Source organism: Podarcis gaigeae (genome assembly GCF_964106915.1).
Source record: "Podarcis gaigeae genome assembly, chromosome: 14".
NCBI lineage: Eukaryota > Metazoa > Chordata > Lepidosauria > Squamata > Lacertidae > Podarcis > Podarcis gaigeae.
The window spans coordinates 34,218,941-34,234,178 of record NC_139690.1 but is presented as its reverse complement, the minus strand read 5'-3'; the positions used below and the strand labels follow the sequence as shown (position 1 = coordinate 34,234,178).

The 15,238-nt window shown below is 44.6% G+C and overlaps 1 protein-coding gene across 17 annotated transcripts in view; it reads left to right on the top strand.

Moving 5' to 3' along the window:
• Positions 1–15,238, top strand: part of RBFOX1 (RNA binding fox-1 homolog 1) — a 1,459,852-nt gene that overhangs the window by 133,560 nt on the left and 1,311,054 nt on the right. For all 17 annotated transcript variants that reach the window (XM_083710893.1, XM_083710868.1, XM_083710871.1 and 14 more), the window contains exon 2: positions 2,938–2,997. In XM_083710893.1, the coding sequence (XP_083567019.1) occupies positions 2,938–2,997 (60 nt within the window). The remainder of the gene's footprint in view (positions 1–2,937; positions 2,998–15,238) is intronic.

Genomic DNA, 15,238 nt, shown 5'->3' with positions numbered 1-15,238 from the left:
CTTAAAGTATACAATTTTAAAATTAATCCTGGGCTTACACGATTTATATTGTTTTTTTCCTTAATCCTGCTCTAAAATGATATTATATTATGCTGACTGCAAGGAACACAATACCTTATAAGTGCATTTTTTTGCTGGAGTCTGGCATAAGCTTTGGGTAATTGCTTGCTATTAAATTCTCCTCTCGCAGTTATTTGTTGGGGAGAGTTTGGCCTGAGGATTTTCCAATTGCTTCTTGCTTTATTTTGCATGCATTTATGTATGATATTTTCATAAGGAAAACAATGTTTCCCATTAATTCTGTCACTTGTGATCTGGATGCTGATGTGTAATTCCTTCCATGGCTCACTGGAAATGGCAGGATGAATGTCAGGCATCTTCAGTTGTGGGTGGCAGGAGTCTGGAAACCTATATGCTCTAGGGCTCACGGCTCTTAAGTTGCTGCCAATATGCTCAGCAATAGCTCAGGTGTAGAGAGCCCAGGTGGATGTCATTTCCAGTGCACCTAACATCTATGCTTAGAATATGGAACCCCTGGGAAAGCTTTGTTTCCCATGGCTCTTAGTCCCAGAGGTTCCACCATACCAGTGTATCTAGTAGAGGTTAGTGCCCACTGGGACTGGTAGGTCAGCAGCCCAACAGTAGGTGGAAATACCAGTTCATGGAAACCACAGGAGTGGAGAGTGCTGAGATCATGTCTAAGGGCTTCCTATTGGGGCATCTGGTTGGCCACTGTGAGAACAGGATGCTGGACTGGATGGGCCTGATCCAGTAAGCTCTTTTCTTGGTCTTAAGTTACACGGTCTTTCTTTGCATCCTTACTTGACCTGCACCTGACATCGCCTGGGCATTACAGAAAAAGATGCTTGATCTCTGAATCGTCGTACCTGCAATGGAGTTCTTAATGAACCAAGACCTAAATACATTTCTCAAAGGTCCCAATTTACAGGGAAGTCACTCAGCTCAGTCTGTATGATACATTTTCTTCCAGGACTTGTATGGAAAGCTTATCTTTAACCAGCATGTGTTACGCTTACAGACATTGCCAGTGGGCTTCTGAAGGTCTTGTGAGTTACACAAAGGGTAGCAGGTGTTATTTAGGCTAAATTGACCTTGAAATTGATTTCTTTATTTTATGACTTTCTGAAGGGAGATTAGCACTATTTCTTTCTTCCCTTGCAGTGTGAAACAATTTACATGGTAATAGATGGTTGAGACAGTCAAATAAATTGCTGGAAAGTGGTATTATTCAGAGGTGGCAATATGGATCTTGCTTGCATTGATTTCTTAGCCTCAGGGATACACTGATTTTCTAACATCTGGGGGCAAAAAGCACAAATTTAATTCTGCTTTAAAGACAGGTATATGAGCAGTATTGTCTTCTGTGGCCTGGGATTTACTCTGAAATGATTTTTTTTTGGCCAAGCACCCATGTGTTCCTAACAGCAGGGGGAAAGTAAATCATGTTCTAGTATGTGGGGGTCTTCCCCAAGTCACCCCACCTCCCCATGGATACGTTACTATTGTATGCTGCTCTTCCACATGTAATGCATATACTGCCTCCAAAATTTCCACACTGCCAGCAGCAGATTGTGTGTGTGTAGTATGCTAATAGGTTTGCAATTGGGCAAGTCTGGATTTCAGGAATGGGGAAGCTGTGGCCCTCCAGATGCTGTTCCACTCCAACTCCCATTAGCCCCAGCCTCCATAACCAATGGACAGGGATGATGGGTGTTGTAGTCCAAAATATCTGGAGGGTACCAGGCTGGGGAAGGCTTGCCATTAGCCATGGTGGATTCCAACAGCATCTAGAGAATAGCAGGTTGGAAAAGGCTGGGTGTGATGGAAGAGACTACGAAGCGTTACAATATGAGGGGGAGATTTAAGGATCAGTAAAACTCAGGAAAACACAGGAAACAAGCTGCAATACATCAATGGTTAAACATACAAAAGCCAACCACCATAGGCAGCTACTGTGGGGAATATGTTGTCCTTTCATTCACTTTTACTCCTGGTACAATGAACGTCTGAGAGGCAAAAAGAATACAACGTGTAAGTAGCTGCTGAGGTTATATTGAACAATTTAGCACCAAGGTTGTGTCACAATTTATTTAGCCTAGAAGTTGTACTTTGAAAGTAGAAGGGAAACTGGACGCTACCTATTTGTGGGCCTTCTGACAGCACTACCTCACAGGGTTGTTGTGCAGATTAAATGGAAAAAAATATATGCCAGCCTGGGCTCATTGTAGAAATGGGACAAAGAAATAAGTTCACTCACTGGTAGTTCTGGTAACAGCACCAGTTGGGTTCTCCCATGTTGGAGAGCGCCATTTCTAAAGTGATTTTTACCCACACATTGGCTCTCATTCTGATTTGGCTTCATGACTGCACCACTCAGCCAATGACATCTGATGACTGATGACACCTGAAGCCAAAGCAGAGTGAAGGCAACAGTTCCTGTCCTCTCTCTGATTTGGCTCCTGAGTAAAAATGAAACCTAGCTGTACTGTGGTTGCTGCTGCTACCAGGATCCCCAGTAAATCCACAGCCTGCATCCTTCAAAATTTCCATAATCCAGCCCTGCCTCTGCAGCTGCCAAAGAAAAGTTGGATTGGGAAGAATTTAGCTCAATCCTGTTTAAAATCATATTTACCTTTCGCCAGAGCGGTAGCCTTGAGATTTGATTTCTCCCACCCATTTTTTATTCTGTCCTTCCTCCAACAGACTCAAGGAAGCACACATAGCCTTCATTTTCCCCCTACAACAACCCTGTGAGGTAGTTTGGGATGAGTGAAAGACTCATCCACTGTACCGTGCAGCAAATGAGAATTTTCCTCTGGTCCATCTGAACTGAACACTCCTAGCCATTATGTATGTGTCAAATTCTGCTCTCATATGTGAGTTTCTCATGCCTCCTTCTCTCTGTCTTAATTCCAGGGCTATAAATCTGATGCTATGGAGCCAGGCTGCAGTGCCAGGAATCTTCCTCAAGGTCCAGTAAGTCGAAACATTTTGCTGAATGGATTAGATTCTGTAACTGCATTTTGCATTCTTTTTGGTGTGTGGCTCTTTTTGATCATCCATCAAATGCAATCTTTTTCTTCTTCTTTTTATAAAAACCCTGAGATGGATCGTGCGCCTCTTGGAAATAAGTGCATCAGAGTTTGCTAAATGTTCTCAAAGGTTCAGATGTATGACTTTAGCAGACTTGTGATTTGCTTGTCAGATGGAGGGAAATCGTTCAGAATAGCTGCAACTTGAGTTCATTAGGGAACCTGGTAAATCCATCTTGCACTGAAGGGCTTTTGAGTCCTCTTTGTATTGATGATCACAAGATGGAGTGCACCTGACTTTTGTGAATAAGGGAAAGCAATGTGAGTGGGGGAGGCTTTTGCAATGTTTTCAGTTAGATGATAGCTGGAATGTGTATCTCATGCCATGGCATCCAAATCATGCACCACTTCATGTCCCCAGGATGGGGAAGCCATGTGCAGTATAGATCTCCAGTCATCCCCACTAATAGCCTCTAGGAGGGAGTAAGGGTGTGCTCAGAACTCCCAGATATTCTAGCGTCATTCTGAGAAAATGTCTTTTGGGAAATTTTGGCTTAGCTCTAGAGGGAAGCTCAGAAACATCATTTCCTGTTCTTGAACACTGCATAACAGAGGGAAGAGAGAGAATGGAACCACAAAAGGATGGATTAACTGGACCAGCCCCTGGCTGCAGGCAGGGTTCATCTATATTGTTCTTGGATCTGATGGAGAATTTATGCATGAGCCACTATGGACGTAGCCAGGATTTATGTGTGTGTGTGGGGGGGGGGGAAGAACCTCAGTTAGTTAAGTATTTTTTATTGATTTCCTTGATTGGGGTGGGGCAGCTGCCCCTTGCCCCACTTGACTATGCCCATGTGTGTGCCACTTAAAGTACTGAAGTGATGTGTACATTCATTTTACCCTTCTCCTCAACACTGTGCGTGAGAAATAGCCAAGGACTGGATCTCATTGGGAGGGCAACAATAACCACTGACCAATGATCGCTGATGTTAAAGGTACAGCTTTGATTCCTTCCATTCTGTACCAGCCACAATAGTGTTTTGATTCTGTTGTCGTCAGTGTTTTCAGACCAGCAACCCACTTTAACCCAAGTATGACTTTGGGGTCCCATTTCTTTCTTTCTTTCTTTCTTTCTTTCTTTCTTTCTTTCTTTCTTTCTTTCTTTCTTTCTTTCTTTTACTATATATTTGTACGGTGGTAGTACTGCTGTTGCAACCTATCTTGAACCAAGTCACAGCCTGGTAGTGGATGTTCTACCACCAGTTGAAGGCCAGTGCTTTAACTCAGAGAGGAAGGATTTTATGAGTTTGATGAAATCCCCATGTAGAGTTGCTTTTTAAATATATATCAAAATGGAGATTGACTCAGAGCAGACATAGGCAAATGGCCCTCCAAATGTTTTGAGACTACAATTCCCATCATCCCTGACCACTGGTCCTGTTAGCTAGGGATGGTGGGAATTGTAATCCCAAAACATCTGGAGGGCCGAGTTTGCCTATGCCTGAGAGTTCACCATAACATCATTTATTGTGGACAGAAGATGCTCTTTACCTCCATTAATTACGACTAGACATGTAGTTATAGTAATAAAGATTATATTTATGAAAATATAACTTAGTGGATCTGCAAATAAAGCCAAACACCAGTTAACCTGTTGGTTTAAATTCTCTATCCTGCCTGGACCAAATCAGAAAACACACATCACAGGAATCCCCAGCAGTGTGAAGTAAATGCAAAGTAGGATTACTAAAGCCATTTGGGACAACCCCAAGAAAATTCATATTCAGTCCCCAAACAGGTGACTAGCCAAGCCCCCACTGCAAAGGGAAGGAGGAAGGTGCAGGGGAGTAGGAAGGGGGGTGCGGGGAGAGGGGCCCGCCCCAGGTGTCATCCCTGAGGCGGTGACAAAATGGCACACCACGGGGGGGGGGGGCACTTACCGTGGGGCCTGGCCTGCAGTGCACCCAAGCCACGCATCTCTCCTGGGAGTGACGCGGTGGCTTGGGGCCCCGTGCTGCCTGAAACAGCAGCGTGAGGCTTGCGTCCGCCAGGCAGACTCTGTGGGCTCTCCCCGCCCCTGCCACTCTGGGTGCCAGAGCAACTAGCTACGCCCCTGAGAAGGTTTCATGAAGAGAGAGAAGAGTTTTAGGTGGCACAGGCTTATAAATCATGATCCTTCCCCTTTGTAATCATCCCCCACATAGCATCCCTGCCTTCTTCCCTGCAAAAAAACAACATTAGTGTCTTCCTTCCCAGGGTGTGGCAAATTCGTCCTCACCCAAGGGCAGAAGCAGCGTTGTGTGTTGACTGCTGGGGTGGTGTTTAGAGGCTGATGACTTGGGCACCTTACTTAGGGTGCTTTGTTTGGGTGGACTATGTCCTCAGCTGTCCACTGGTGTAGTGGGACAGGCGGTGAGGAATTTGTATTTGTCATCAGAAGACTGAATCACAACACAGCAGGGACATGTCTTGCAAAATGATATAATGCTGATGGGGAGGGCACTTTGATGGACCGTGGCCTTTTCAAACCCCAGGGATAGGCTAATGGTTTGTTCTGCATGCTGGAACTGCGTGATCTATGGATGCTCTCCAGTTATACAGCCTTAACGAAGGCAGGATTTGCCAGGGAGGACATCACCGCGCCGTATGTTGCTCTCATGGAAAAGATGCTACTTACCCAAATAAGTTACAAGCTAGCCTCTGCTGTCCTGGCAAATCTAATTGTGAGACCGTGTGGAGCAACTGATAGCTGCAGAGATTGTATTGCTCCTCCTGAGATTTTGTGTACTGCATAATAAGTGTGCCTTGATAGCTGGTATTCAGCACAAATTCCTCTGAATGCACATCAGCCACGCCAACATCTGGGTGCAATCCTGCTGACACTGTTCTTGCAGAGGCAGTGGATGAAAATAAGCAGGTTTTAAAACACACAGAGAGAGAGAGAGAGAACAGAAAATGGTGGTTTCAGAGAGAAAATAATGTGCTCTGATATTCAGTAGTTTATGCACGTTATCCTACGTCACTAGGTTGTAAAGAAGAAACATTAAACCTATCTTTTGCTCATTTGACCTTGCCCACTTGCAGTAGAACAGATCTGATTTGGTGCAGTCCGTTGGCTGTGGGGAGACATTCCCTCCACCCACACCCCTGTCACAGGCAGTCTGCCTCTGAATGCTGTTTGCTGAGAACGCAAGTTTATCTGCATGATCACCTTACCCCACATATATGCCCACTTGACCACTTAGATCCATGCACATAGGCGCTTAGATGCCATGTGATACTCATTCTGCATTTGTAAGGAATCAGTCTTTTAATTTGGTGGCTCTTGTGCTTTGGAACTCCCTGCCTATTGAAACCAGGCAGGCCCTTTCACTAGTCTTTTCAGCACCTGCACAAAAACATTTTTGTTTACACAAGCCTATCCAGACATGTAGACTGTTGGCATGTGTTTTAATCAGGTTTTTAGCTTATTGTTTTAATTATTGTTGAAGGTTTTAATTAGTTGGTTTTAACTGTTCCCACCCCCCAATCATTTCACTGTTTTCTTCTTCTTTTTAACTGCTTTGAGAGGTTTTTTCCCCCCTAGCAAGTGGTATATGTATAAGTTTTATTAAATAAATAAATAAAGAAATAATTTCTAAGTTTGGGATTTGTACCATCCTTGAGATAGGAAATATGCAACAGGAAAATTTCAGGCTGCTAGCCAACAAGAGAAGAGAGGGTTGATTGCTGGGCCATTTTAGAACAGGTGGATTTGCAGGAAGCATCCAAGTAAGGTGGAAAATAATGCAATTCCCTCTCATCCAGTCCTACTCCATTCTTCATTTGGCTTCAGATGAAACTGGCATCTTTGTCATTGCTGGGATTGTGCCTTAGACATGATTCTGTAGCTTCCTGAAGAGTGATGTTGGTAAACATCCAGTCTCTGGAAGAAAAGCAAAAAGGGAGTTGATTTAGAACAGCTTTGCGATTATCATTTTGAGAAGTGAAAGGGATTAGATTAGACAAATGTACAGAGGATGAATGCATGTCCGTGGCACTGGATCGATTATATGGGAACCACACACCCACAACACCTCTGTCTTGCCAGAATTCAGACTCAAGTGTGTGGACCCTCATCCAGCCAAACACTGAGTCCAGACATTAATCCAGGGCTTGCATGGTTGCATGGCCTCTTCTGATCCAAATGTTGCAGAGACCTAGAACTGCATATCATCTCCACACTGATGACACCTCTTCTGTTGATCACCAAAGTGCTCTGTTGAGACCAGAGAGAGTTTCAGAAGTTCATTGCCTTAGAAGGGAATCAACCCCTGTGGTGCCTGTCGGGCTACAACCCATTTTTCATCCATTCCCATTTTTCATTTGGCAGACAGTCTTCAATTTTTATTTCACACCACGCTGGAGGTGAATTACAACTGATCATGAATTCATAGAGCTACCAAGCGAGTCAGTTGGCTTGTGAAACAGGCATTAATGAGCGGTTACAATTTACATAACACACACACACATCCAATCTAATACAGGAGCTTGCTGCTGGAAGTTTTCTGTATTGTGAGTGGCACTTACTTGTGCTCTGATCAAAGAGAAATTGGTTGCTTGCCACCAAGGGAAAGACTCTGTTTCCCCCTTCTCTCTTCCTGGCACAGCTGCTCTAGTTTAAAAACCTATTAAAGTGGGATCAAACTCATTTTATAATACTGATAATCCCCCTCTGCCCCTCTTGCAGCAGTTAAATGCTTTATTAAAGACTTGATGGCCTTTGGCTCAAGTTGGTATAAAACTATTTCATTGGTGTTGAAATTGCACTATGCATGTTGCAAACTGCCTGTTCACACCTTCCTGTGCAATGGAGGCTGGTACCCATTGGGGCTGAAAGGGTGGATGGCAGGAAGCCCAACAGTAGGCGAAGCCAGAGCCCATGACAGGCAGAAGCAACTCATTCTGGTTTTGTTTCCCTCCCCCTCCCTTTTGAGTTTTGCAGACTCGGGAAGAGGAAGCTGACAGTGAGGCAGCAACCCTGGGCAGCTGGAAAGTATGAAGGCAGGAAACTGGGGGCTGGCTGAGGGCAGACTGAGCTTGATGGGGACAGTTGTCCCATTTGCATCAATAGAACAGCCTCCTCTGTGCCTATGTACTTTCTTGGTTCTAGAGCCAAGACAGTTCCATTTACCAGCCCTCTTTCTCCTGCAAGTGTTCCTGCCTACATACCCCTCAGGCCCCACTGCATTTCACCATGAACTAGATGGCTGTCGTCATGTGAAAGACAACAACCCCATGACTGCAATCATGGAGCAGGAATCCTAACAGGAAGCTATGCTCTACCTCCACAATCAGAGGCAGCAATGTTTCTGAATACCAGTTGCTAGAAAGGCAGAGTGCCCTTGAGCTTGGATCCTGCTTGAAGTTTTCCTAAAGGCACATGGTTGGCCATTGTGAGAACAGGATGCTGGACTAGATGGAGCATTAGTCTGATCAAGCAGGTTCTTATGTTCTTACAGCTGGTGCAGGGCAGGCCAAAGAGGGATTTGGATTAGTGCTGGTTCAACCCAATCAATAGTCCAGGTGTGTGTGTGTGTGTGGGGGGACCTTTTTCAGCCAGAGGGTCATATTCCCCTCTGGACAACTTGCCAGGGGCTGCATACTGGTGATGAGCAGGCCAGAGGTAAAAGCAGGTAGAGCTTAAAATGCAAATGTTGCAATTGCATGGTATGTTAGTGTCAGGAACTGGACTGAGGAGGAATGATGGAGACCACCCTCTCCTCCTTAATGTTCCCAAGAAAAGGAGAACAGTATAGATTTACAACAGTGGTTTCCAGAAAGTCATAGTTCAGAGGCTGCAGAGGGCAGAAGCTGGGAAATATTGGGAGAGGGACAGGATGAAGCAGCAACACCAGGGGAGAGACAGCTAACAGACTCAGTGTCTTTAGAAGCATTCCTGACCCCTCCCCTTTTCCAGGACCTGGCAGACATTGAGAGTAGGAGAACAGAAAGCTCAGAGGCAGAAAGCGCAGATCGGCTGACGCAGGGATGATGTAGAATAGGAGAGACGGAGGGGATGGGACTTGACTCGGAGCAACGCCATTACTGAAATAGAGGCACCTTTTCTAAGACTCTCGTTGTGAATATTGAATAAAAGACTTGGTTAGAGCTCTTCTTGTTTATCTGATTCTTGGCTGCCCAGCGTGGGAGGGATCGGATTTCCTGAAGCCTGACAGTCAGAAGTTTCTACACACACCCTTCAGTATCTTCCATCCCAGGAAGGAAGTGGGATGAACAGAGTCTGAGGACACATTCCAGTCAAGCAAAAACACTTGAGGAAAGTGAGAAGCAGGGCCAGTAGGAGGTGTGGCTTGGAAAGGGGTGTTCTGAGGGCCAGATAGAGAAACATGGAGGGCCACATTTGGCCCCTGGGCAGAGGGCCCTCACCCTTGCAATAGTCAAAGCCCGCAGCAGACTAGAGTGCTGGGATTCCAGGTCTCGCAAGAGTTTTCCCAAAATCCAGAAAAAAACACCACCCCCTGCAGCAGCCCAGTTTGGAGAGCATTGCCCAAGCACAGCCTTTAAGTTTCTTCCAATTTCCCATTTTGGTATCCTTATCAGGAATAACAAGGCAATATATATCCCTGTGTTAAAATAATGAGTCCCCTAAAATTAGTTCTCTCCCTACTCTTCTGACACAAACCTCAGCTGTGTGACCCCCATTGTAGAAAGCCCTTCACAAACATAGCAAACAGAGGGATGTGCCTAGTTAAAACAAGTGGCTAGATAAAGTTCCACACTCAGAGAATGAGTCTGTTATCAGTAGATCATGGGTGGCAATGCTTTTTCTGTTGGAGGGCTGCATTTCCTTCTGGGCAGCCTTTTGAAGGCCACATGCAGGTGGTGGATGGAGCCAAAGGCAAAAGCGGACAGAGCAGCAAATTAATTTTTTTAGCTTTGTATAGGAGTGCTACACACTCCTTTCTGTCTTCCATCCAGGCATGCAAAGGACATTAGTAGAGTTTCCCAGACACATCCCAGCCTGGCAAAAATACTTGAGGAGAGTGCAAAACAGGGCTGAGGAGGGCATGACTTGCAGAGAGGATATATCCCAAGGGCATGGATGGGTCCCAAGGGCTAGATGGAGAGGTTTGGAGGGCCACACTTGCCCCCTAGGCCTGAGGTTCCCTGCCTCTAGTATATATGATATGGTAACCATATCTACAGGCAAAAGTAGACAGACAGGCTTCAAATCACTTGGTGGCGCTTCCCTCTGGAAAAAAACAACAAACCCTTAATACTTCTAGTGGCATTCAATCTCCCTCTAGAGCCAAATGGGCTGTGATGGCTCCCATTCAATGTCTGGAAATTATATCACTATTTATTGCAGTGTTTTGCCCTCTGCTAAAGTGCCCTTATTTTCCTTCCCATTTCTGAAAGTTGTGCAAAATATTGATATTGGATAACAAGAAACAATCACGCTTGGGTCTGTTTGTTTAATCAGGAGACTATGAGAAAAGAGTTTGGCTGGATGGGAGAAGTCTTAAAGGTAGTTCAATGTAGGCAATAATGATTTTTCTCCTTTTGGCTGTGTTTTTTTTTTTTTTTTTTCCAAGAAATAAAATTGCTGCAGGAGTGCAGTCTGTGATCTGAATGGAAATGAGATACCAAGCTACCTGAAATTACCTGGCCATGCGTCTTCAAGGGAGAGGCGGCATTTGCTCTGGTCTAGCAAGGCAGATGTCTGGTCAGAAAAGGTTTCAAGGCACATTTAGTGTGTCATGCATGCAACATGGGCTTGCTTTTAACCTCTTTAGTTGCCCATTGTCAACTGCACTAGAGCACAAATGGGAACAGGAAGCCCAAACCACCCGTGTCAGAAGCTAAATACAAACACAAACTTGGTCAAAGATGTAGCTAGGCTGGTAGTATGTTGGGAGCCTGTAGACTGCAATAACCTGTAGTGCAGGGGTGGCTAACTTTTTTTTAGTCAATACACTTCTTGTAGGGCCCTATGCCAGTCCTATGGATAACATACATGTATGTATATACAGCATAGATACCAAAAACTTACACAGGCACACAGCACTCTCTGGATTCTAGTCAACTGCATTTTACTCATGGAAATTATTCAGCCTCAGTAAGTCATGCTCATTAATTTTAGTGAGTCTGCTCCGAATATGGCTAATGTTGGATAAAACCCTCTCTTTCATGTACCCATCTCTTTCTTCCCCATACCAAGAACCACATTTCCAACGTTCCAGGGGAAACACGTCAGTGGTGGGCAAATTCAGAAGCAAAACTGGGCACAGCAAAATGTGTGAATTTGACTTTTGCACAGTAGGCTCCTTTCTGTACACACTCTCACTCCCACCACCACCCTAGTATCCTCTGTCCAGGCCAGCATTATCAGAGTTCAGTAAATGCCATTAGTCCAGATGCTAAACTGGGAATCTGAGTGCACATTCTCCCAATATGCAGATTTTTGTACACAATTTTACCCAGTACACACATTTTTGCAAGCAATTTTCTCTAATGATATGAATTTTTGGATATTACTTTCACAGATCTCTGCATTTTTATGCACTTTCCTCTGATACATGCCTTTTTTTTGTAAATATTTTGGGTTGAATAATGGCATCCTAAAATTGGGAAAAGTGTGAATTTTGAAAGATAGTTGTGTTACAGTTTGCATACAGGTTTGGGAAATGTAAATTAGGTAAATTTGCATTAAAATGCTAACCAATCCAATCTGCCCCTTCGTTCTTAGTTAATCGTGCCATGGAAACAGATTTCGGGCACGTTTTGCTTGAAATATAGCTTCCCCTCTATGCTTCTATTTATAATTGCTTGCACAGTGTGATTACATATGCATTTATTATTATTATTATTACTAATAATAATTCAATTTAAATCATGTTGTTCCTCCCAAAGGAGCCATCAGTGGCAAAAACATAATCATCATCAACAACCTTAATAACAGTAATAATAATAATTTGCGAGGACAAGTTAGTGTGGGAACGTAGAGAACTGAACTTAAAATTGGAAATATCAGGAACTGAAAGTGTGGTTTGTTTATCCCTACTCTCTGCACATTCTGTTTGGATCCTGACAGTGGGAGCAGATATATAGGTACTGCTGCGAAAAGAAGGTAAACGGCATTTCCGTGTGCTCTGGCTTCCGTCACGGTGTCCCATTGCGCCAGAAGGGGTTTAGTTATGCTGGCCACATGACCAGGAAAGCTGTCTGTGGACAAACACTGGCTCCCTTGGCCTGAGAGCGAGATGAGAGCTGCAACTCCATAGTCGCCTTTGACTGAACTTTACCATCCAGGGGTCCTTTACTTTTTCCTTTAGTTGCTTGTGCAATTGTCTTTTTTGCCAAGTTGATACTAATGAATGGTTAAGGATAAAGAAAAAGAGAAAAGAATCCTGTCTTTCCAAAAGTCTGGTTTCCTTCCTTTCGAGACACAGAATCATGTTGACAGAAATGTGTTGACGGCAAAGAAAAATGCAATGCTGAGATTTCAAGTGTGGTGATCAGATGCCATCTAGTGACAATTTCTAGGAAGTTGTGGTTCATGATATCTATGACTCTGTCACATTTTAAAAGCCACAAACTTGATATTTGGGTTCTTTGAAGTGTGTTACGTTCCCCCTTTTAAATATATGAAGTTTTTCTGGGCATAAATTCAGAGCATGCAACTTTTTTTTTTTTACATATTCATTTGTTCCTTTGTTTGTTTCAAATATCCATGCTTCCTTTGTACACACAAAGAGCCTTCAAACTGGCTTTTTTAAAAAATGCCCAAGAGCAAAGTAAGGGGGGGGGGAAGGTTTACAAAGAATGGAAGATAAAAAAGGCACATTGGCAACAAGGATGAAATGCTTGGTAGCCTATCCCCAGACAGAGAACAAAAAATGGCAGTTCAATCCTCACAGGATTGTGTCAGGTTCATTAATTTAAATTGGTCTATTATGGGTAGGATTGGGTACAACTTCTTGGAATTAATGGGCCTATGTTGTGTCCATTCATTTCAAGGGGTCTACTCTGAGTTGAATTCGCACTGGATCTCACCAAACACAAAAAGCTTGTGTCCTACCATAATTACACAGGGCACTTCCTCCACAACTGCCCATGCCAATGACAGGTGATCATGGCAAGGAAAAATCACATCCTTCTAATAGAATACTCATTTGGTGATGTCAGCAGGACTGTAGCCCAAAGAGGGCTGTGGAGAAACAAGAGAAAGCTACCTGCATTCATTTATTAGATTTCTTACCTTCCCTCCACCATAAGATCACAGGACAAGCTGAAATAATATATCAATGCAATATTAAAATATTACAACAATTTACATGGGAAGAATAGGATGGGTCCTAAGAAGAGAACATGCTGGAAGTTGACAGATAAAAGAAGGAACTTTTTCCACGCAGTGCATAGTTAAACTATGGAACTCACTTCCGCAGGAGAAGTGATGGCCACCAATTTGGATGGCTTTGAAAGAGTATTAGGCAAATTCATGGAGGACAAGGCTGTCAGTGGCTACTAGCCATTATGAACATTATGTTCTGCCTCTATGGAGGCAGTATGCTGCTGAATACCAGTTGTTGGAAACCTCAGGAGGGCAGAGTGCACTTGAGCTTGGAGACTTTCCCACTGACAACTGTCAGAGCCCTGGCGCCTCCTTCACAAAGCCCGGGGATTTCATCACATGCCGGTGTGAATACTCTACTATTGAGCGACAGCCCTTCCCTTTAGGAGCATACATGCACACAGCCACTTTTAAGTGGCAAGAGAAACATAGGAAGTTGTCTCATACTGTCTCAGGCCATTGGTCCATCTAGCTCAGTAAGGGACAGACTTTTGGTCTTCCAAATTCCAGCACCTCTTTTTCTAGAAAAACAGCACTGGTAAAAATGCTTCCTGTTTTTGCGATTGTAACAGATGAATGAATGTAAATTTATGGCAGGCATAGGCAAACTCGGCCCTCCAGATGTTTTGGGACTACAACTCCCATCATCCCTAGCTAACAGGACCAGTGGTCAGGGACGATGGGAATTGTAGTCTCAAAACATCTGGAGGGCCGAGTTTGCCTATGCCTGATTTATGGAATGTAAATGAGTGCAAAGGTACAGTAGGCTAGTTCCACACACACACACACACACACACACACACACACACACTCCTCCCTCCAGATGAGCAAGAGTTCATTATCAGAGTTCATGTAGACATTCCAGCCAGGCAAATATATTCAAGGGGGTGCAAAGTAGGACCAGAGTGGGGTGGTGGCCTGGGGTGATGAGGTGCTGCTTGAGGATGGTTATGAGGGGCAGATACGAGAGCCCTAGAGAGTCACATTTGGCCCCTAGGGTCAGAGGTTCCCCACCTGTCAGAGCTGTGGGCGTCCCATCCATCAGAGCCACTCAGTTCAGATTTCTGCTGAGGCCTGCCTTTGCCCCTCCAACAGCTCATAAAATGGCGAAGTCTCCCTCCCCATCGTTCCACCCTTCTCTTTTCCACACGCCTCTTGAGGGCAGTCATCAATCTTTTCCCCTGATTCTGAGCCTGAGCTTAACCCCTGTGTTCCCTGTGAACTTTCCGTCACCCCAGCCCTTTCTGGGCTTATTCCAACCGCTCTCTCCTCATTGCCTCCCTCGCCCTCAGGCACCTCGTCCACATCTTCCACTCCCAGGCCTCCCTCCCTCTGGGGAACTTGAGACCTCAGGTTTGTCCCTGACACCATCCCGCCATGATGAAAAACTGACTTGACTTGGTAAAGGAGAGAGTGGAGCAAAAGGTGGAGCTGAAGCAGCAAACCTGTTCAATCAGGAATTGCTCATCTGTTGTTGAATGCGGAACCCCAGCCACCCAGCCCTGCTGCCTTGTTCTCTTTCTAACTGTGCTCCTTGCTGCTATTGCCCACTGGATAATAGTGCTTACCTTTACTTACCATTCAGCTTGGGGCTTAGCCACTAGGTGAGGTTGTAGCTAAGCCGAGAGTCAGGACCAGTTCCCTTGTACGATAAAGATAATGGTGCATTTCTCTCTCCTCTCCTGCCCTTCTTGGATGCAGGCAATAAGATGTAATTCTCTCTGTTGGATACTACTCGGGTCGATCCAGGATAGAGTGAGGTCTTAAAAAATAACATGGCCACCAAAGGCTCTTCTTAATATTATGGTTGCGCTAGCAGGGCAAG